Source organism: Gymnoscopelus microlampas (genome assembly GCF_963454915.1).
Source record: "Gymnoscopelus microlampas genome assembly, chromosome: 19".
Classification (NCBI taxonomy): Eukaryota; Metazoa; Chordata; class Actinopteri; order Myctophiformes; family Myctophidae; genus Gymnoscopelus; species Gymnoscopelus microlampas.
Window position 1 is genome coordinate 45,086,816 of NC_139956.1, and position 24,367 is coordinate 45,111,182.

General features: G+C 39.8%; 1 protein-coding gene across 2 annotated transcripts; it reads left to right on the plus strand.

The window, feature by feature from the left end:
* Nucleotides 1-721: 721 nt before the first annotated feature.
* Nucleotides 722-24,032, plus strand: LOC311034996 (beta-1,4-mannosyl-glycoprotein 4-beta-N-acetylglucosaminyltransferase-like). Of its 2 annotated transcripts, XM_084043047.1 has the most exons (10): nucleotides 722-911; nucleotides 11,393-11,500; nucleotides 16,427-16,508; nucleotides 17,684-17,833; nucleotides 18,750-18,947; nucleotides 19,513-19,682; nucleotides 20,071-20,305; nucleotides 20,789-20,871; nucleotides 21,191-21,291; nucleotides 21,414-24,032. In XM_084043047.1, the coding sequence occupies exons 1-10, from the start codon at nucleotides 889-891 to the stop codon at nucleotides 21,644-21,646; spliced, it is 1,383 nt and encodes a 460-aa protein (XP_083899173.1). In that variant the 5' UTR covers nucleotides 722-888; the 3' UTR covers nucleotides 21,647-24,032. The 2 variants fall into 2 exon arrangements, with proteins under 2 accessions (XP_083899173.1, XP_083899174.1); XM_084043048.1 differs by lacking the exon at nucleotides 18,750-18,947.
* Nucleotides 24,033-24,367: the final 335 nt, after the last annotated feature.

A 24,367-nucleotide genomic window follows, 5' to 3' on the forward strand; every position in this document is an offset into this window, starting at 1 on the left:
CAAACATTAACCACTGAAGCCCTATTTTATACCTAGGCTATTTGAAAATAGCCGATCTACAAGCTCACTCTCACTCTCTACAAGTATAAGGCCTGTGTTCAAAATGTTACTTGAGTTAAAAGTACAAACATATTGGCATTAAAATATACTTAAATACAAAACATACCAAAAGTAAAAGTACTTTAATGTTTGAAAATAGCAGATCTACAAGCTCACAACGCGTCACAATGCGACACGGTGTGAGCTTGTAGATCGGCTATTTTCCTATTCCTAGATTGGCCTATATACTGTATAAAACAAGGCTAAAGTGGTTACTGTATGTTTTATCATATAATAATGTATATCTGCAAAGTAACTAGTAAAGTAACTAGTAAAGTTTTCAATTAATTGTAGTGGAGCAAAAGTATGATATTTTCCTCTGAGATGTACATGTAGTAGAGAGTAGAACAAGTCAAAGTTTTGAACTTTGGAAATACTCCATTAAAGTAAAAGTGCCTCAAAATTGTACAGTACAGTAGAGTAAATGTACTTAGTTACTTTCCACCACTGCTCTCTCTCTCTCTCTCTCTCTCTCTCTCTCTCTCGCTCGCTCTCTCTCTCTCATATTTCATATGTATAACGTGTTCCTCTTTTATTGACTCCACCCTCCCCTCCCCTCCCCTCTCTCTCTCTCTGTCTCCTCCCATCGATGTGTGTGTATCCTCATAGTTATGATGTTAAGTGAGGACAGCCTGACAGACAGATAGTATGGTAGCCCACTGTAGGCAGGTAATGTGTTGGATGATACATTGGACATATAGATATACAGTAGATAGATAGAGAGATAAGCAGATAGCATGGTAGGTAGGTAACGTGTTGGATCTGCTGGATTTCATCTGCTGGTTCATCATGGTCAGAACTAATCTACTGAGGTAAGTCACACCTGTCTGTCTGTCTGTCTGTCTGTCTGTCTGTCTGTCTGTCTGTCTGTCTGTCTGTCTGTCTGTCAGTGGTGTAAAGTAACTAAGTACATTTACTCAAGTACTGTACTTAATTTACTGTAATGTAATTTTGAGGTATTATTTACTTAACTGGACTATTTCCAATTTCCAGTACTTTTACTTTTACAGGCAAATATTATACTTTTACTCCACTACAATTATTCTAAAACTTTAGTTACTAGTTACTTTGTAGATTTTGATTATTATTACAAGCTCACAATGTGTCGCGATGAGACGCATTGTGAGCTTGTAGATCTGCTATTTTCAAAAGATTTTTATACACTTTATACATTTGAAAACTTGTGAAATGGGGCATTCTGCATAATGTAATTTTGGTACCTTTAGTACATTTTGATATACTTTTGTACTTTTACTCAAGTAAATTTTGAATTCTGGACTTTTACTTGTAACAGAGTATTTCTACAGTGCAGAATTCATAATTTTAAATAAAACCTTTGAGTACATTTGAGTGCGAAACATTCATTACATCAACTATACAATCACTATAATCTAAAACTAAATCACTTATAAGACATTAAACGGTGTGCGTCCGGGGATTAGTACAGGCTTGTTTGCATAAGGTGTTCTTTTCTTAAAGGTGAAAAAGTTAAAATAACTGCCTTATGCAAACAAGTCTGTCTGTCTGTCTGTCTGTCTGTCTGTCTGTCTGTCTGTCTGTATCAATATAACAGTGACAGTGGTTTGCAGATCACCTGAACACCACCTTTTTTGTCATAATAACTTTATTTATGTACATAGCACCTTTCAAAAAACAACTTACAAAGTGCTTTACAACAGTTAATATACAGAAATGAATTGTATAGTACAACAGTTCATAATTTAAGAAAAAGCTGTGCGATAGAGGTGAGTTTTTAGGAGAGATTTGAAGAGTTTGCCTGCCCGAGGCCCCCAGGCAGTGAGTTCCACAGCCAAGGGGCCCGAACGGCCCTTTGTGACAAGGCGAGACTTTGGTACCTTCAATAGCGCCCCCTGCTGGATGATCTCAGGCAGTGGCCTGGCTTACAAGGAGTTAAAAGGTCACAGATATACGCACATGTGGCCCCCACCTTCACTTAATATGGGCCGGCAGGTTCATATCGGAATACTGATATATTATTGATTTCAGCTGTTACAATTCCAAACATGACCCGCTTTAATTACTTCTGTCTATATTAGTAGTTTAATGACTAGTATTCAAATTGTATTGTCTTTTTTTATGTCCAATGTGTTTGTATTTTGTTCATATATATTTCTTTTTTTTCACAAGTATAACTAAATGCATTTGAAATGAAATACAAATTTTACTTTTCAGGATTCCAAAAAAAAATAGCAAAAATAGCAGATCTACAAGCTCAAAATGCGTCGCACTGCAACGCGTTTTGAGCTTGTGGACCGGCTATTTTTGCTACTTTTGTGTGATATAGAATCGACGAAGTACGGCATTAATTATGGATTAAAGTTGAAACACGGAGATAAGAGGTGTCTGCCCGACAGTATATGACATGTGGCCCTCTGTTCTGGAGTGAGTGTGGAAATACAGTGGCCCTCTCCATCATCAAAGTTGCATCATCCCTGATCTAGGGCTTTAAAAACAAGCAGTAAAATCTTTAAATCAATTCTAAAACTCACAGGTAACCAGTGAAGGGTAGGCAGCTGTGTTTTGTGCATAAGTTGTAGTCTTTGAATATTTTGCTTACTGATCCCTGAGTAAAGTGCATACTGGATGACTTTACGTTAATTCGTTAATAATCAAAATCTACAAAGTAACTAGTAACTAAAGTTCTCAAATAATTGTAGTGGAGTAAAGGTATAATAGTTCCCTTTGAGATGTAGTGGAGTTGAAGTAAAATTACTGAAAATTGGAAATACCTAAAGTACAGTAGGCCTACTTAGTTACTTTACACCACTGTATATATATCTATATATTATTGTTCAATAGCATCTGCTGCTATGTTGTTACTATATCGTTTTTTCCACTCTACTCCTATGAGGAACATTACATTATTTGAGTTGTACTTTTCCTTCTTTCTACCTCTATTCTTAGTAAATCCTACAAAATCCTACAAAGTAAGACTCTTATATCAGGCCTGTTGCACTGGATGACTTCACGTTATGACGGATTACTTCCTTCATAATGGATAAGTTACTTTCCTCAGGCCAATAGGCTCTATTCACAGCAGCCATATTATGAAGACATTCACAGGTGTTGCCAATGATACAGGTGTTACCAATGACCATTCTGGTCAAACAGAGTCAGGGTGCTGATATTGTGCATATCTACAGTTGGGGTCCAGGGACCCTCATGGGCTTCCAAATGGCCCCTTACAGGTGTGTAACTCTGAGAGTGTACAAATGGAACCAAATGGACCCGTAAGGGTCCACGACCCCCATAACTCTCAGAGTTATGGGGGTCGTGGAAACCACTGTGCTAGACTAAATGGAACAGAGCCTTCATTAGTATCATTGGTAACACCTGATTAGGAAGTGATAATATGGCTGCTGTGCATAGAGCCTATACTTCCTGCTTAGAGGATTTCCTTTCCTTTATGTCTCACCTGTGCTCAGGGACGTGCTGGCCCCCATTCAGCCTGGGAATCTCCGATAGAGAGAGGCCAGTAATATTTTTGCCTCTGGCTGTGCGGCGAGGTCCCAAATACTAACCGATGAGCGGTATATTTTTATTTATAATACAAATAAACAATTGTATTATTTGTGATAAAAATACACAATGAAAAATGCACAATGATGATAAAATACTGGAGGTAATGTGGGCCGGTGCAACTCAAGGATTGGCCATTTCAGATGAGAGACAAGCCAGTGGGCCAATTACATGAGTTATATTTACTTTGTGGGCCGCCCAGACCCAAAAAAGTATATAGAAAAAACATATATAATAAATTATTAAACGGCCGGCCTGGTATAGGCTCTATGCAGCCATTTTGGAAAAGAATTGGGCCTCTTCTTACTTCCTTCACAGGTGTTACCAATGATACTAATGAAGGCTCTGTTCCATTCTGGTCAAACAGAGTCAGGGTGCTGATATTGTGCATGATGGCTCACTGAAAACACTCTGCTACATCAGTGGGTCTCAAAGTGTGGTCCAGGGACCCTCATGGGTCCTTGAGGGGGTTCCAAATGACCCCTTACGGGTGTGTAACTCTGAGAGTGTACAAATGGAACCAAATGGACCCGTTTTTTTCTGTTCATCTTGGAGAATTTCCGTCAACTATAAGGCCCCTCTCATCTGCGGAGTCCCCCAAGGTTCGATCCTGGGCCCCATCCTCTTTTTACTATGCATACTGCCCTCTAGGGGAAATAGGCTCTATTCACAGCAGCCATATTGTGAAGACATTCACAGGTGTTACCAATGATACTAATGAAGGCTCTGTCCCTTTCTGGTCAAACAGAGTCAGGGTGCTGATATTGTGCATGTTGGCTCACTGGAAACACTCTGTTACAGCAGTGGATCTGGGGTCCAGGGACCCTCATGGGCTTCCAAATGGCCCCTTACAGGTGTGTAACTCTGAGAGTGTACAAATGGAACCAAATGGACCCGTAAGGGTCCATTTGGTTCCATTTGTACACTCTCAGAGTTATGGGGGTCGTGGAAACCACTGTGCTAGACTAAATGGAACAGAGCCTTCATTAGTATCATTGGTAACACCTGTGAAGGAAGTGATAATATGGCTGCTGTGCATAGAGCCTATCGTAACGAGACGCAACATATCACTTCACTGCTTTGCTGACGACATCCAAATCTACCTGCGTCCAGTGGTGGAAGAAGTACTCAGATATTTTACTTAAGTAAAAGTAGCAATACCACAATATGAAAATACTCTGTTAGTCCAAGGCCTGTGTTAAAAATGTTACTTGAGTAAAAGTACAAAAGTTTTGGTATGAAAATGTACTTAAAGTACCAAAATTAAAGTACTAAAATGTTTGAAAATAGCAGATCTACAGTACAAGCTGTCAACGCAACGCGTTGTGAGCTTAGATAGCGTAGATCGGCCATTTTCAAATAGCCTAGGTATAAAATAAGGCTAAAGTGGTTAATGTATGTTTTATAATGTAATAATGTATATCAGCAAGGTAACTAGTAGTAACTAAAGTTTTCAAATAATTGTAGTGGAGTAAAAGTACAATATTTGTCTCTGAGATGTAGTGGAGTACAAGTAAAAGTATAGACAATTGGAAATATTCCAGTACAGTACAGTACTTGAGTAAATGTACTTAGTTACTTTAAACCACTGCCTCGGGGAAATCATAACCAGACACAACATATAATTTCACTGCTTTGCTGACAACATCCAAATACCTGCCTGTCAAAAGACAATAATCTAGATTACAATCTATTACAGCTGCTGCAGGACTGCCTGGCAGACAATCAATCCTGGATGGGCTCAAACATTCTCAATCTTAATAAGACAGGAATCATCATTTTCGGCCTCGACTCTCCCATCCCTCCCCCTGTCATCCTAGGACCCCTTAATGTCATCCTAGGACCCCTTAGCTCTGCACACACACTCCTCTGTAAAACACCTTGTTGGCACTTTTGATGCAGAGCCTTCAAACTGGACAAACAGGTTAGCTCTGTTGTCAAATGCTGCGTTCACACGGGTAGATAAAAAGATACATGCTGTACCATTCATCGTCAATGGAAACCAGCGACACGAAGAAACAAAGATACATCCGACGTTTGTATTTGTAGCTCTAGCAACAAAGATACAAATTCAAGTTTGAGCTGGGTTACAAAGATACAAATTCAAGTTGAGCTGGGTTACAAAGATACAAATTCAAGTTGAGCTGGGTTACAAAGATACAAATTCAAGTTGAGCTGGGTTACAAAGATACAAATTCAAGTTGAGCTGGGTTCAACTTCCAGATACAAAGATGCAAAACTACAACTGTAGCTCCGATGTCCGCACGTTTGATGACGTCAACGACCGCGCTGAGCAACACAGATACAAAGCGACACGGCGACAAAGATGCTGTGTATTTTAGTATCTTTGTCTCTTTTAATCTGCCCGTGTGAACGCAGCAGAGAGACTTCTAGCCAAGATTAATCCATTTAGAACGGGAACGCATCTGTGTCATTTTAGATTTCGAAAATGTAGAAGCATTTTGATACCAATACTTTTGTGCTTTTACTCAAGTACATTTTGAATTCAGACTTTCACCTGTAACAGAGTATTTCTACATTGCAGTATTGATACTTTTACTTAAGTAAAACATTTGAGTACTTTTTCCACCACTGGTGCTATATAAATAAACTTTGATTTGATTTGAACTTTGATGTGGATGGGGGCGTGGCCATGTAGCAGATGATCTACGAGGATTCGAGACAAATTTACGAGCTTAAAGGCCTCATTGTGTTGCCAGGTTTTATGACCTCTGTGTTTTTAAGGGTGTGTTCAGCCGGTTGGCGCTGCCACTATAGTGTTAGTCATCGTCACAGAAACAGAACGTTAATCCATTCAATCCGAGGAACGCATTTGCGTCATTTCTGATTTCTTTGGCTATTCAAAAATAGCAGATCTACAAGCTCATAGCGCTATGAGCTTGTAGATCTGCTATCGAGAAAAGTCGTGCAAACGTGTGCAAATCTTTGAATATATATCATTTTAAGCGAACATTTGTAACTCAAATCTTTGCTTCTGGGGGGGTCCCTGGAACAACATGTTTTACAAATGTTCGCTTTAAAAATATATATATTCAAAGATTCGCACAAATTGTCACAATGTCTCTTTTAAAATAGCAGACCTACAAGCTCATAGCGCGGCACTCGGTGCCGCGCTATGAGCTTGTAGATCTGCTATTTTTGAATAGCCAAATAAATCTTAAAATGACACACAGATGCATTCCCGGCCTATAAATAGGTTAAGGAAATACAACCAAATATTTGTATAAGGAGCCTGTTTATCCTGCTACCAAATACTGCACTGATGTCACCACATAACTGCAGTATCACTGGCTTATTTGCACCGTGATGTCTATGGTGTCGGTAGCTATTGTTAGTTGTTGTGCAAGTTCTATTGTTTTTGTTATGTCCATAAAAAAGAAAGGGAGGAAGAAGAGGGGGGGGGGGTGGTAAGGGGGAAGAGAGATCAATCAAAGAAAACAAACAAAGTATCTACGTGTTTACACGTGGTACCTGAGATAAGATATAAAGGCGCGTGAGTGTAGCATGCTTATGACAGTCAAGTTAGACTTATGGACGTTATAGTTAACCCATTTAGACCTGAGGCCGATTCAAAAAATGCCTTCTTTTTCTGAAAAACGTCCAATATTTATTCAAAGATTACAACAAATGTATGTTGCTACTATAGCAACAGGAACCCCAAAAGGGGTTACAAAGGTATAGGTATAGTTACAAATAGGGGTTCCCGTCCCGCACCGTAACCCAAATGGGTTAAGGTGCGAGACAAACAAAAAACTAAAGTTAGCGCATTGTACATGGGATTAAGGTGCAACATGTCAGTGCGTGTCGACCACATAATCCACCATAAAGTAGACTGATACTGGTATAATCCACATAACAATGACGGACACTGTTATAATCCACATAAAGTAGACTGACACTGGTATAATCCACATAAAGTAGACTGACACTACTGTAATGTCACTGATTATACCAGTGTCAAAATGAACACTGTGGTATATTTACACATGTCTATAATTAGTGAACGAAGCATTGATTCAAACCTGTTTCATAACCGGACACAAAGGTTTGCACTCTGTCCAATAGTATGTTGTCCAACATTTGTCATTTTACAAAGACAATTATGTACACTGACTCACACCCAACAGAGTGTGTGAAAAAGAGAGCATGTTCACACGTCTCTACCCTTTTCCACAAGCTCGTAGCGCGGCACTCGGTGTTGCGCTATGAGCTTGTAGATCTGCTATTTTTGAATAGCCAAAGGGCACAGATGCGTTCCCGGATTGAAAGGGTTAAACCATCAACACTAGGTAAACTTGACCTTTGACCTCTGTACTTACAGAGGTCAAGATGAAGAGATGAAGCAGGGACCCCTTAGCTGAGAGAGAGAGAGAGAGAGATGAAGGAGGGACCCCTTAGCTGAGAGAGAGAGAGAGAGAGAGAGAGAGAGAGAGAGAGAGAGAGAGAGAGAGAGAGAGAGAGAGAGAGAGAGAGAGAGAGAGAGAGAGAGAGAGAGAGAGAGAGAGAGAGAGAGAGAGAGAGAGAGAGAGAGAGAGAGAGAGAGAGAGAGAGAGATGAAGCAGGGGCCCCTTAGCGAGAGAGAGATGAAGCAGGGACCCCTTAGCTGAGAGAGAGATGAAGCAGGGACCCCTTAGCTGAGAGAGAGAGAGAGAGAGAGAGATAAAGCAGGGACCCCTTAGCTGAGAGAGAGATGAAGCAGGGACCCTTTAGCTGAGAGAGAGATGAAGCAGGGACCCTTTAGCTGAGAGAGAGATAAAGCAGGGACCACTTAGCTGAGAGAGAGATGAAGCAGGGACCCTTTAGCTGAGAGAGAGATAAAGCAGGGACCCTTTCGCTGAGAGAGAGAGATAAAGCAGGGACCCCTTAGCTGAGAGAGAGAGATAAAGCAGGGACCCTTTTAGCTGAGAGAGAGATGAAGCAGGGACCCTTTAGCTGAGAGAGAGAGATAAAGCAGGGACCCCTTAGCTTACAAGATTTGTGTTTAAATGTTGCTTTAAATGGTAAATGGTGCATTTATATAGATAGATTATATATATAGATTGGCACAAATGTTCACGATTTTTCAAAAAATGCAATAGCAGATCTACAAGCTCGTAGCGCGGCACTCGGTGTTGCGCTATGAGCTTGTAGATCTGCTATTTTTGAATAGCCAAAGGGCACAGATGCGTTCCCGGATTGAAAGGGTTAAACCATCAACACTAGGTAAACTTGACCTTTGACCTCTGTACTTGTCCGGGACCCCTAGGGGGTCCATCAACACTAGGTAAATGTAGTAACTCTGAGGACCCTCTAGGGGTCCCGGACCCCCTGTTGAAGACCCCTGCATTACATTGTGCAGTACGGCTTTTGACCTTTGATCTGTAAAGCAGTCAGTACACTTTTTAATGCAATCTGTTTATTGTCCATAATAATAATCCTTCTTCATGGCTCTGACAGCTGTCTGTCTGTCTGTCTGTCTGTGTGGGTGGAAGTGTTGCCTGTCGTCTGTCGTTGGTTATGTTTGCAGGGTGACAGGGTTGTGGTTGGCTGACGGTTTCACATGTCTTCTCATTTAAAAAGTAAAACACCACATCCTCACACACACACACACACACGCACACGCACACGCACACGCACGCACACGCACACGCACACGCACACGCACACGCACACACACACACACACACGCACGCACGCACGCACACACGCACACACGCACACACGCACAAACACATGCACACACACACACACGCACACACACACGCAAACACAGATCAGATAAAGGTGCTTCAATATGTTCCTCCTCACACCATGTGACCAAACGTTCCATTTCCTGTTTCCACCACTGCTTGTTGTCACGTGACATGATGTAGCTGACAGAGCATTCTGACATGGCTTAATGTTCTCACTTGGATCATTTGGTTACCTGCCATCCTATATAGGGTCTTTCATTTCTAAATCCTAAGTGTTTTCAGGTGGGACAACCTAATAACCATGTATGTGTTATTAACCTAATAACCAAGTGTTATTAACCTAATAACCATGCATGTGTTATTAACCTAATAACCAAGTGTTATTAACCTAATAACCATGCATGTGTTATTAACCTAATAACCATGCATGTGTTATTAACCTAATAACAATGTTTTATTAACCTAATAACTATATATGTTGTTATTAACCTAATAACAATGTGTTATTAACCTAATAACAATGTATTATTAACCTAATAACTATATATGTTGTTATTAACCTAATAACAATGTGTTATTAACCTAATAACCATATATGTGTTATTAACCTATTAACAATGTGTTATTAACCAAATAACTATATATGTTGTTATTAACCTAATAACAATGTGTTATTAACCTAATAACCATATATGTGTTATTAACCTAATAACTATATATGTTGTTATTAACCTAATGACAATGTGTTAATAACCTAATAACCATATATGTGTTATTAACTTAATAACAATGTGTTATTCTAATAACTATATATGTGTTATTAACCTAATAACAATGTGTTATTAACCTAATAACCATGTAACCTAATAACAATGTGTTATTAACCTAATAACTATATATGTGTTATTAACCTAATAACAATGTGTTATTAACCTAATAACCATATATGTTGTTATTACAGCCAATGTCTCTGTCTGTACAAACAGAGCTGTCCAAACTTTATACTCCATATACTGCCCCCAAAACTAAAACCAACATCATGAGATGCACCTTTGAATAGCATTGTACCTATATTGCACTTTGAATGCATTAGCACTTGTTGTGTTGTTATATGTTATGTTGTGTTATTTTACTGCTGCTCTCTCTCTCCTTTCTCCTAGATGTTTTTAATGCCATAACAATGTTATAACAGAACTATCATAATAGTTTACAGCAGGGGTCTTCAACAGGGGGTCCCCAGAGCTACTATAGGGGGTTCACAAAATCTTTGTGTGATAGGATTTCGTTTTTTTTACATTAACCACTTGAACCCTAGAATTCCTGTTCTGAGGGGAACATTAGCCGAAAATAGCAGATCTACAGGCGTTGAGAGCTTGTAGATCGGCTATATTTGAGGGCTATAGGTGTAGAGGGAAAAAAGAGCAGACTAAGTAAAAAATAAACTTTAATCTGAAACACAATTGTATACAATATAGAATAGGGGGTCCCTGCTTCATCTCTCTCTCAGCTAGGGGGTCCTTGGCCTGAAAACGTTGAAGACCCCTGGTTTACAGGAATCACCATTTCTATAGAGTGACTATTAGGTTTAATTTTTCATGTATTAGAACAAAACTATCATTTTAACAGGCATATATATTGTTATTAATGGAGAATAATGGGGCAAAAAGTGGAAAACATGCAATTCCGAGGTCAATGACCCCTCGAGGTCACCAGGGGTCAGTCAGAAAGTCATTCCACGTCTGAAATCAAACCTTGGGGTACTTACTGTATGTACATGATATGCTGAACGTTTCATGCTTTAATCATAAAATGCACAACTGGTTTGCTTATCTGCCCACTACTACTGTACCTTTGGACTTTAACTATGGTGTTAATGGTGTGTGTGTGTGTGTGTGTGTGTGTGTGTGTGTGTGTGTGTGTGTGTGTGTGTGTGTGTGTGTGTGTGTGTGTGTGTGTGTGTGTGTGTGTGTGTGTGTGTATGTGTATGTGTGTGTGTGTGTTTGTGTGTGTGTGTGTGTGTGTGTGTGCGCGTGTGCATGCGTGCGTACGTGCGTGTGTAGGTCTCCAGTGCGTGTGTTCTCCACAGCTGTGTGTGTGCTGACAGTGTTTCACTGTTACCGAGCCCTGAACCTTCACCTAACAAACACCATCAGCCTGTCAGCGCCAAGGTACAGACGCAGACACACACACACACACACACACACACACACACACACACACACACACACACACACACACACACACACACACACACACACACACACACACACACACACACCAGATAGGGGGTGGGGCCTCTGGTCTCTCGAATGCACCCAGGCCGCTGTAGGTGGGGTTCTGTCTTGATCCATCGATAATGCAAATCACTGACTGACAGGTTTTCTAAGCGTCTTCACATTTTAACCCATAAGACATTAAAGGACGACTTCACCCATTTCCAATCTTCATAATAGATCCTCACTAATGCTCATGATAAAATGGTGTCATTTTTTTCTACTCGGTCTGTGTCTCATAGGAGGGCTGTGGACACTTCAGAAACCTGTCCATCATTGTTAGAAAGTTTTTTTTTCTTCAATATTTCTATTTTATTTTATTTTATTTTATTTTATTTTATTTTATTTTATTTTATTTTATTTTATTTTATTTTATTTTATTTTATTTTATTTTATTTTATTTTTTAAGGGACAGGTCGATTTTTAAACTACCCCTGGAGAAAATGTATGTGCCCTGACCTAAAATGGCATGACCCTCCCTTTGACTAAAAAGAAAAAAAATCAATGACCCTCCCCAAGTGATAAAACAAAAGATGAACCCTCCCCGCCTAGGAGTGTCACGATATATTGTTCCACGATATAACCTATCATGGTTTTAAAATGTGACGATAGATATTGTCATGATGTCATACTGTATCGTAATATATATATTTTTTTAATAAAAAAAAACACTTTCCTTCTTTTTTTGCAAATGAAAGTTATAGGAGTTCTTACTGTATGGTGTATGATAATCACAGTAATTATTAATCATGTCTTCCATCACATTCACGGTACTTTGGAGAAACAGACTCCAGCCACTTTCAGTTTAAAGCACTGCAGAGAGGAGGTGTTGTGTGTCAGCTGATTCTCGTTGACGCTCGTTAATCAAAGCAATTATGCCTCTGCACTCTCAAATACGCCTACATCTAATCTAAGATGGTTTACATGGTATTATACTGTATCTGGTATTATAGTTTTTTTTTAGCTGTTGGAAATAACTAGGCTGCACTTGGTTGGTAAAGTCCAGATGACAAGAATATGAGGTTTGTGGAATTTATAGTCATGCAGTGTTATATTATATTATATTTGTTATATTAGTGTCTATCTGTCCTCTGAAACAATGGGTTTATAGTTAGTGAGAACTTCACTTCTCCCTTAAGCTTGCACAAATGTATGTATTTGTGTGTACAAAGCACTTTGTAATTGTTTTTTAAAGTGCTTTATAACGTTAGTTTAAACTAAATATGATGGCCAATGTTGATGATACATGATAAAAGAACATTAATAATGTATCATATCGATATCATATGCCCAACATCATGTATTGTAGCGTGCAATTAGTGTATCTTGACACCCCTAACCCTCCCCTTCATCCCCGTCCGATGTTTTGCTTTCCACATTGATTAGAACATTACTGTAGTCAGTCTTGCTAAATGCACAGTGTAGTATCTGTAGTAGTGGTAGCAGAATGGATAGTGTTCTCAACTTAGATGTGGGAAACCCATTGAATCCTGGTCAGATTGAAGAAAGTTGAGTATTTGGTAACCAGTAGTCAGAGCTGACCCTGAGGAATTTGATGCCTATAGGCAGCATTTTACCTGGTGCCCCCCCCCCCCCCCCCATGGACTATTATTTAATAATAAATAAGGCTATTTCACAAACACAAATAACTAGGACAGTGTGTCAATTGCAAAAGCCAAATTACAATTTACAATTTTGGCATTTAGCAGACGTGATTTACAGTAAGCAAGATAAACTCAGTAATCTAGGATCATAGATAAACCAATAACCTATCATCAGTCTAAACATATATATAATAATATAAAAAAATAAAATAAATGATGTACATTGAAACTATACACACACTTAGGATGCCAGGTCAACAATGACCTGGCATCTGTCTAAATAAAATGCTATCTAAATTACATTTTAACGTTTGCATAAGACTGCATGGTCGTCAAGGCTAGAACATTTAAAACAAAAGTATTATATATTAATATAATTAATTTGTATTGGGTGTTATCTGAGTAGATAGAAAGGTGTTTTATTATCTCCTGGAAGAGAGAGAGAGAGAGAGAGAGAGAGAGAGAGAGAGAGAAGGAGAGAGAGAGAGAGAGAGAGAGAGAGAGAGAGAGAGAGAGAGAGAGAGAGAGAGAGAGAGAGAGAGAGAGAGAGAGAGAGACTTCTGAAAGTCTTATTAAAGAAATGGAACTTAACGTGCTGTATGGCATGTCATTGCCATTCACGTGGCGGTTGCATGTGCATTTTGCACGCATGTTCGCGTCATGTACTTTCTGTACCATTAAATTATAAACCGGTTTCTGCACATACCTAGGGATGTATGCAGCACTCCTTAAATTATCTGGAATGTACCCTTCTAACAATACAGGTCGAGTTATTTGCATATTGAAACGGATCACCCCTGCCCGCACACACACGTTTAAGTCTATTTAAGTTTGTGTAAATATATATTAAGTTCTAAATAAAAACGGGTTTCACTCCCACTTTATGTTGCATCTCTTTTTCCCTGTAACAATATAATATCTATTCCAAGTTGTATCAGCCTTTGGTCGTGAGGTTAAACGTAAACAAAATTCTTATTCTCTTCATTACACGTGAGAGTCGGCTATTTACTTTATGAACATTTAATCGTGTGAGGGACTCGCTTGCGCTGATCTTCAATTTGTAGTTCCCCATCGATGATGTCACTGGTAGACAGGTTTCTTAACAAATCGAGTGCCAAACACATAGACCTACGTGTTTTCAAATACACCCGTCGAGTCGAGTGCCAAAACCTCTACCTGTTAAATCTAACTGTTTTCCATTATTATTTTTTTCCACAAGGGGCGCTGTAACGCAACTTAGGAATGATCCTAGGTCCCTGTAAAATGGAATGGACGGATGTGACAAGGGCCCAAAAAACGTCACTTCTGTCCGCTCCAATGATAAGATACTTTTTTACAGTGGTGAAAACAAGCCATTTTCGACGGGCGATCACTCTGCAATGGTGGATCGAAATATTATTGTTCCAGTCATTAGACGGGACCCTCGACCATCGCGCACGCACCCTTTGTTTACACCCGGGTCCTCGTGGAGGCCTCTACAGCTCTAAAACGATCAGCATAAACGGTAAAAAACGCTGGCACTGGATGTACCCCGTTTTAAAAAAAAATCACACCCTGTGTGAAGAAAGCGGTGCCTTTGGGGCGGGCCTTAACTCATTTCAGTTCGTCCCTATTGGTGGTCTGAGTCCACTTACCAAATTTGTACTTGGTAGCATGCTGCAAACTGGAATAATGGCTGTTTAAAGGCCAGCCAATGGGCAGACAGAGGGGGTGGGGCTTAAGTAATTACAGTTCGTCCCTATTGGTGGTTTTAGTCCATGTGCAAAATTTGTACTCCGTAGCATGCTGCAAACTTGAGTTATGGCTGTGTAAAGGCCAGCCAATGGGAAGACAGAGGGGACGGGGCTTCAGCAATTCATGCTCGTCCCTATTGGTGGTCTAAGTCCACATACTGAATTTGGACTTGGTGGCATGCTGGAAACTGGAGTTATAGCTGTTTAAAATCCCGTGCTCATACGGTGCTCATACGCTGGGGGTCCCTGGACCCCTCTTTGATAACCAGTGGCACGTGTGGCCAATGAGAGGAGAGATGGCATAGGCAATCTGCAAGTCCGTGTGTGTGTGTGTGTGTGCGTGTGTTTCTATGTGTTGCTTCTTTGCCGTGCTCATCCCGTGCTCACACAAACGGACGGACGGACATACGGACGGACACGCAGACAAAGTCAAACGTAGAGCGGTTGGCACCGCTAAAAACTGGCACTTGATGTGTTAACTGTCCACAGCCCTCCTCTGAGACACAGACTGAGTAGATTTTACTTTTACTTTTTTACCATATTATCATGAGTGTTAGTGAGGACCAATAGGGTCTATGCACAGCAGCCATATTGGAAAGAAATAGAGCGTTGCAGTTCCGCCACTTCCTGGTGCCGGAAGTAAATACTCGATGCATTTTTCCCATTGACTTTTCCAAAAATATTTATATCAATCAATTTAAGCCTAGAATCAAGCCATCCAGGATCCTGGTGAATCATCACCATAAAACCTTTTTTTTCTGTGATTTTTTATTATTTTACATTTAATGATATGATATACTATATTTAATAAATACCCTTTGTTTTGCCGTTTTCAAAAAAGTTTTTTCACAGAATCAAACGTTTTATGGTCATGATTCACCAGGATCCTGGATAGCTTGATTCTAGGCTTAAATTAATTTATATAAATATCTTTGTAAAAGTCAATGGGAAAAATGCATTGAGTATTTACTTCCGGCACCAGGAAGTGGGCGGGAACTGCGACACTCTATTGGGCCTCTTCTTACTTCCTTCACAGGTGTTACCATTGATACTAATGAAGGCTCTGTTCCGTTCTGGTCAGGGTGCTGATATCGCATGTTGGCTCACTCTCAGAGTTATGGGGGTCCTTGAAAATAAGACAACCACTATGCCACACTAAATGGAACAGAGCCTTAATTAGTATCATTGGTAACACCTGTGAAGGAAGTAAGGAAGGGGCCCAATTCATTCCCAATATGGCTGCTGTGCATAGAGCCTATTATATGAAGACAGGTTGAAAATGGGTGAAGTCGTCCTTTAAGAGGCCAATTCTACAAATGCCTTCCAAATCAGTAGTTCTTAAACTTTGTCATGTCAAGGACTCCGGTGATATGTATTTGGCCGTGGACCCCCGTGGAAAATGTTTTGTGCCAGGGACCCCCAGAAGAGAATATTCGTGTTAAATAAAGATTCTAAATCATTCACCTTTTTCAAACACTTTTAAGATTTTTCAAAAAGGTTTTCGTGTGGAGACAGACTGAACCTTCAGAAGACCCAGAGACCAGAGTTGATCCCAGAGCAAGATTGGTGAGATGATCACAAAGCTAACATAATATAAGTGCCAGTGTTTTCAATTTATAACACTGCAGTTGCATTATGCCTCCTTCCCTCTGCGTTGTTCTAATCATTTAAATATAAACCATTAAACAGAGTGAACAGAACAACAACAATGTGAGGACAATCACTGTGAAAACATTACCATGTGAAACACTAGGGGAGGGAGACATCTAGTGGTGGACTGAGGAACCACAGTAAGATGCCCACATAGGAGTACATATATATATATATATATATATATATATATATATATATATATATATATATATATATATATATATATGTATATATATGTGTATATATATATATGTATATGTATATGTATATATATGTATGTATATGTATGTATATGTATGTATATGTATGTATATGTATGTATATATATGTATATATATATATATATATATATAACACTTTTTTCAATTTACGATACGGCACATTTCATTGTAGCACCACCGGAAACGGAATTATCCGGGATCCGGTTTTGCCGATCCCGTCGGCCTCCGTTCTAATGACGAAACTGAAACGCCATTTTCTCTTTGTAGTTTTTCTCCTCGCTGATCACTGTTTAACATAAACCGTTCTAACTACAATATGGCGATTCCGTTTGACACGTGGTTTTCACTGGTCGAAGCAGTCACATATCCGCAAACAGTTTAGAGCTCAATCTTAAGGATTTTAACAAGGTCTATGGCGACATGAAAAAAACAAAAAAAACAACAATAAAACGCTGGCACTGGTAAGTACATTATGAGATTAACCTCTGGCATGGAATGTGTTAATACTTTTTATTGGTTCAATATTTGTAAAACCCACAAACAGACGTAAAGGGTGTTCAAGAACTGATACAAAAAAAAGTAAGACAGCAATGATAATAGGCATAACAGTCATTTCTATGTTATAATTATATTTATTTTAATATTTAACTAATGACAGTAAATCAGTTCATGTCAAGCTTTTCTCTGGGTGTCACTCCACAGTTGTTGTTGTTGTTATTATTATTATTATTATTATTATTATTATTATTATTATTATTATTATTATTATTATTATTATTATTATTATTATTGTTTCCAGTTTGCAGTGATGCGGTCAGATCTGTACTATTATCATTATTATTAATATTATTATTTTATTGTTTCCAGGTTACAGTGATGCGGTCAGATCTGGAAACATCAGGAAACATCCACAAACAAACCTTCACTCTGATCAACGACGCCCAGAAACACTGGATGACCAGCCCGTCTGGACGTCACTGTGTGAGAGAGGGGACCGCCAACATGAACCATGACCAGGTACCCTGACCTTTAACCCCTAACCCCTATCACCTAACCTACAGATTCAGGTTGTGGTTCAGGGTCAGGACATCAGTGGTGGTACTCAGATATTTTACTTACTTACTTACTTACTTACTTAAGTAAAAGTAGCAATACCACAATATAAAAACACTCGGTTACAAGTAAAAGGCCTGTGTTCGAAATGGTACTTGAGTAAAAGTACAAAAGTATTGGTATCAAAATGTACTTAAAGTACCAAAAGTAAAAGTACTAAAATGTTTGAAAATAGCCGATCTACAAGCTCACAACGTGTCACGATGCGATGTTGTGAGCTTGTAGATCGGCTATTTTCAGATAACCGAGGTATGAAATAGGACTAAAGTGGTTAATGTATGTTTTATAATATAATATATATATAATTCATATCTGCAAAGTAACTAATAACTAAAGTTTTCAAATAATTGTAGTGGAGTAAAAGTACAATATTTGCCTCTGAGATGTAGTGGAAAGTACTGAAAACTGGAAATACTCCAGTACAGTAAAAAAAAATACCTTAAAATCGTACTTAAGTACAGTACTTAAGTAAATGTACTTAGTTACTTTACACCACTGCTGCTAACCCCTAACCCCTATCACCTAACCTATAGATGCAGGTTGTGGTTTAGGGTCAGGATTAGACATTTAGGTTTTCTGATTAGGATTACAGTCAAACATGTTTTGCACGTAGTTGCGTTGCCAGTCTCATGCACCGAAAAATAGCTCATCTACGTTGCGAGCTTGTAGATCTGCTAATCATTCAAAATGTCATTCATAAAATCACTTTCAATGTTGATGTCCAAGTGTGTGTGTGTGAGTGTGTGTGTGTGTGTGTGTGTGTGTGTGTGTGTGTGTGTGTGTGTGTGTGCGTGCGTGCGTTCGTGCGTGCGTGCGCCAGTGTGTGTGTAGAGCAGGCTGGCACGGTGCCCAGTGCGGCGTGCCCACGGTGGTGCAACACTCCAACCTGGCCAACAAGGGGCGCCTGTCCGTCCGCTCTCAGCCCAGGAGGGTCATCAACGCTGTGAACATAAACCATGAGTTTGATCTGCTGCACGCACGCTTCCATGAGCTCTATGGATCTGTAGATCTGTTTATGGTTAGACCTGTTTATGGTTATTATCAGTGGTGGAAGAAGTACTCCGATATTTTACTTAAGTACCAATACCACAGTATATAAAAAATATGCTGTTACAAGTAAAAGGCCTGCGTTCAAAATGTACTTGAGCAAAAGTACAAAAAGTTGGCATCAAAATATACTTAAATTAGCAAAAGTAAAAGCACTAAAATGTTTGAAAATAGCAGATCTACAAGCTCACAACGCATCGTGGTGCGATGCGTTTTGAGCTTGTAGATCTGCTATTTTCAAATAGCCTAGGTATACAATAGGGCTGAAGTGGTTAATGTATGTTTTATAATATAATATCTGCAAAGTAACTAGTAACTAAAGTTTTCAAATAATTGGAGTAGAAGTAAAAGTACTGAAAAATTGAAATACTCCAGTAAAGTTAAAAAACACATCAAAGGTGTACTTAAGTACAGTACTTGAGTAAATGTATTTAGTTACTTGACACCACTGGTGACTTGTTTGTGTTGTGTTGTGAGTTGTGTTGTTTTTATTGCGTTTTGGGTTGTGTTGTTCCTAACGTTGTGTTGTGTTGCAGGTGTGTGAGTCCAACTACACAGCGGCCGGGGGTTATAGACCGCTCACCTTCCTGCATCTGTTGCTCAACGGCACCTTCGACTACGTCAAGCACAAGATCCTGTACGTGTTCCTGGATCACTTCCCCCGCGGAGCCGAACACAATGGCTGGCTCGCCGATGACCACTTCAGGTCTGTCCGTTTGTCCGTATGTCCGTCTCTCCGTCTCTCCGTCTGTCCCTCCGTCCGTCCGTCCGTCCGTCGTCTGACGACCCCTTCAGGTCTGTCTGTCTGTCTGTCTGTCTGTCTGTCTGTCTTATCAATTCAGGTAATACATCCATCCGTCCGTCCGTGATCTTTTCCAGTAAAGTATTTTCCCCTCCATTGTCGTGCCCAGTGGTGGAAGAAGTACTCAGATGTTTTAAGTAAAAGTAGCAATACCACAATATAAAAACTAGTAAAAGTAAAAGTCCTGTGTTCAAAATGTTACTTGAGTAAAAGTACAAAAGTATTGGCATCAAAAGTTAAATTGAACTTATTTATTTGTTTGTGTGTTTGTGTGTTTGTGTGTTTCCACCAGGACCTTCCTGACGCAGAACGGTCTGTCGCGGGTCCGCGAGTCTCGACCCGACGACGTTTTCCTGATCAACGATGCGGACGAGATCCCGGCCAGCGCCGGCGTTCTGTTCCTCAAGCTGTACGACGGCTGGACGGAACCCGTGGCGTTCCACCTGAGAAAAAGTCTCTACGGGTTCTTCTGGAGAGAAACTGGAACCCTGGAGATACATTCTGCATGTACACTACGTATGTTAGAGGTAGGATCAATATCTAATCAATATCAATAAATACTGTCTGCATGTACCCTACATATGTTAGAGGTAGGATCAATATCTAATCAATATCAATAAATACTGTCTGCATGTACCCTACGTATGTTAGAGGTAGGATCAATATCTAATCAATATGTAATCAATAAATACTGTCTGCATGTACCCTACGTATGTTAGAGGTAGGATCAATATCTAATCAATATGTAATCAATAAATACTGTCTGCATGTACCCTACGTATGTTAGAGGTAGGATCAATATCTAATCAATATGTAATCAATAAATACTGTCTGCCTGTACCCTTACGTATATTCGAGGTAGGATCAATATCTAATCAATATGTAATCACTGTCTAATCAATACATCCTGTCTGCCTGTACACTACGCATGCCGCAGTCAGTGACACATAAAAACCTCTTGAATCTTGAATATTATTTTTATAATGTTTATGTTTTCTTTTTGTTCACAGGCTGTTTATCAGAACGACGGTATTTTACTGAGGAGGAGACACCACTATGAGCTACCTGGTTACCAACAATACCAGAAAGACAGGTACATGTCTGTCTGTCTGTCTGTCTGTCTGTCTGTCTGTCTGTCTGTCTGTCTGTCTGTCTGTTAATTTTGTTGACTAAGACTAAGACTAAGACTAGAAGACTAAGATTGTGATATTTAGTTGACTAAGACTAGACTAAGACCAAACAATTTCAGAAGACTAAAATAGCACTAAAACTAAATGGTGTGTTATTAAAAAGACTAAGACTAAATCAGAATGTGTTTGTCAAAATGAACACTGGTCAGATTGACTGGTAGTCAGGTCCACTATGTTTAACCTGTCTGTCTGTCTGTCTGTCTGTCTGTCTGTCTGTCACAGTGGTAGACAGGTGATGCTGTGGTCAGTAGGCAGTCAGGTCCACTACGCAGGATGGCATTGTTCCTGGTGTTTCAGCCTGGAAGGAATCCACTATAAGCTAGGTGTTCTGTCCTATTATTATTATTATTATTTGTATTTTTATTATAGAGAACCGAAGTGCTGACGTCACTCCCGCTCTCTATTCTTTTATTTTATGTTTATTATATCATATTTGTATGATCAGTTTCAGCTCAGAACGGGGACTTCCCGCGCTGGGGGGATTACCCGGAGAAGAGGGATCTGGGCTACATCAAAGACCTGGTCCGGATCGGAGGCTGGTTTGACGGATCAAAGTGCAAGTGTCCTCCCAGCCACCGGGGGGAGCCCATGTACGCCCCGCGCTTCCTGCTGGACAACTTCCCTCAGTACCGCCACCTACTGGAGAACCCTTACATTAACCACACCACACAAACGTGATAGAAACAATAGTCGGGGCTAACTAGCGTTTCCCATCAAAGTAGTTTTAACAATGTTTTTCTATGAAGTCCCCATAACAACATATTAACTCTTTCATTGCCACGGACGGGAATTCTGTCCGTGGCAATGTGGCAATTCCCGTTTCCAATTCCCGTTGCAATTCCCGTTTCCCAATGAAACGGGAATTTATAAAAGATCGCACTGTGATCTATAATCCGGAGTGACCACTTTCACTGTACCTCACACGGATACGGAAATAACGTCATCTGAAGATTTCTGCCTCCATCCACCTTCTGTCTATTGGTTTCCTGCAAAGGCTTGTAACTCAAGTTAATTTTGTAACTCGAGTTAATTAGTTTTGCCCTGGATTTGACGAGACACAGTGTATTCAAACGGCTCTAGCAAAGGGAGCAACAGTTCCGGTAAAAAACATGTAAAAACAACGAACAGTGATCCCTTTTGTGTTTACGAACCGTCTTACAAGCGATCAAAATGTATATAAATGTTCTGAGGCCAGTTGGGGAGATGGGAAAGACGTGCAGTTTTGACAAAAGATGGTGAATTCAGCGTACCTGCGGCAAAACAAGTTGTGAAATTATTTTCCACTGGGGAGCAGACACAAATCCTGTCTGTGTCCACACACACTGGATCGATCGATCATTATGGATCTGCATTTTATGTGACCAGTTGAAAAGGTTATAAAACACTAACAGCTGGGGCGCCTGATGGAGGGGAAAGGAACTGGTTGGAATAACGTGTTCCTTCCACACGCTACGTCTAACCAGGGAAACTCCCCCCTGTCAGGTGTCAAGAAGGTCAGTTGGCTCTCATGCATTGAAGGAGGGATGAGCTCGGCTCTGGCCTCCCTAGGCTGGCAGGGGGAGTGTAGTGACCAGGATCACTTAGATAATTGGCACCGGGTGAAAAAGGGTTGCAAAATTGTGGGATAAAAAAAAAAGATGGAAGGTATTTACGGTGAGTTCACAGACAAACAACTTCCTCATTCTTCTATGCAGAACATTAAGGCCATGTTTACTAAACGAGCAGAACAGAAAACGACAAACTGCCGTTGCGTTCTGACTTTTTATTCTGCGTTTACACGCGTTTACACGCAGAATAAAAGTGATTGAAAAAGCTGTAGTGTGCATGCCAGGTGGCTCGGTATATGGCAGCGCTGTGACGCGCTGCCAGATAGACCAGTCTCACATGCGTAGAACCACTTCTGTTCTACTTCTTGTCGTGACTGTAAAGACGAAACGGAATTGAGGAGGAGGCTTCACATCCTCTTTATATTTTAATCTTGAACAGAGCTTCAGAGTCCCAGACTGGAAACTGGAAACATTTGAAAATTGTGGGAGGCAACAGTCTGGCCACGCGAGACTAACACAGATGTAACAGCATTCGCGGCGTGAGCCGACGTGAGCCATGATGACGTCACACGTTTTGCCTTTTCCCCCGTATTGCACGTTTACATGGAGACGCGAGGCGGAGCGTTTTCAAAGATTTCCACTGTGGGAGGGGGTTTCACTTTGTTTGCATTTTCAACCCCCGAAAATACTGTCTATACGGAAGGCACATCTGATATTGTATGTAGCCGTTTTCTCTACGGACCGTTTAAACGGGGCCTTAGACAAGCTTTTCTGCTGTAAATGAACCTGTATGAAACTAACTGCTTAAGCTATTTTTTCTATTAAAAGTGAGTCTGGTTTTATGTGCTGCAAAATGACGTAGCAGAGGTGTAGCCTAACCATGAACCACAGTGGCCTCAGTCACATGCATTTACACTTGATTTGGGAATGTCCTGTGTAATCTGCTCTTTGAATAGTGCAGTCTATAAATTACTGAACAAGAATAAAAGCTTTAGAGTCAATAGAATAATAAAGTATATCAATTGAACAGTGCCTTAGAGTTAATAGAATAATAAAGTATATACGTTGAATAGTGCCTTATAGAGTTAACAGAATAATAAAGTATATCAATTGAACAGTGCCTTATAGGGTTAACAGAATAATAAAGTATATCAATTAAACCGTGCCTGATATAGTTAACAGAATAATAAAGTATATACATTGAACTGTGCCCTAGTGTTAACAGAATAATAATGTACAGTATATGCATTGAACAGTGCCTTATAGAGTTAACAGAACAGCCATGAATGTCCTGCAGTCTATTGTTCTCAGATGTCATGGAGAATATCTTCTACACCCTCAGTCTGCTTAAGTTGTTGTTGTTGTCTCCGCCAGTATGGTCCGCCAGTATGGTTGTTGTTTTTGTTTTTGTTGTTGTCGTTGTATTGATGGACTGTACATATTTAATTCCCTAAAGCACCCGCATTAGCACATTCAAAGTCTGTACATACTGTAGCTTCATTAAACAATATTTTTCTCTCTTTTTTAAATAAAGCTGGGTATTTGATATGATTGATTGAGTACTTTATTAGTCAATAATGTTGTGCCTGTTGTTTTGTCTTACTTACCCAATAGGTTTGATTGACCTTATTTTTGCTGGACCCCTCGTGATATCAACACTGGAGGTTTGATGTTTGATATCAGCAATGGATATTTGATATACACTGGATTGGATATTTGATATACGCTGGATGTTTGGCAAACAACATTTTCAAGACATAAGCATAAAGCACCTACCGATCAGATACCATTATGACAGACATAATTTCATACGTTATGAAAGGTCGCTATTGTTTTTCTAATGTCGTCGTCT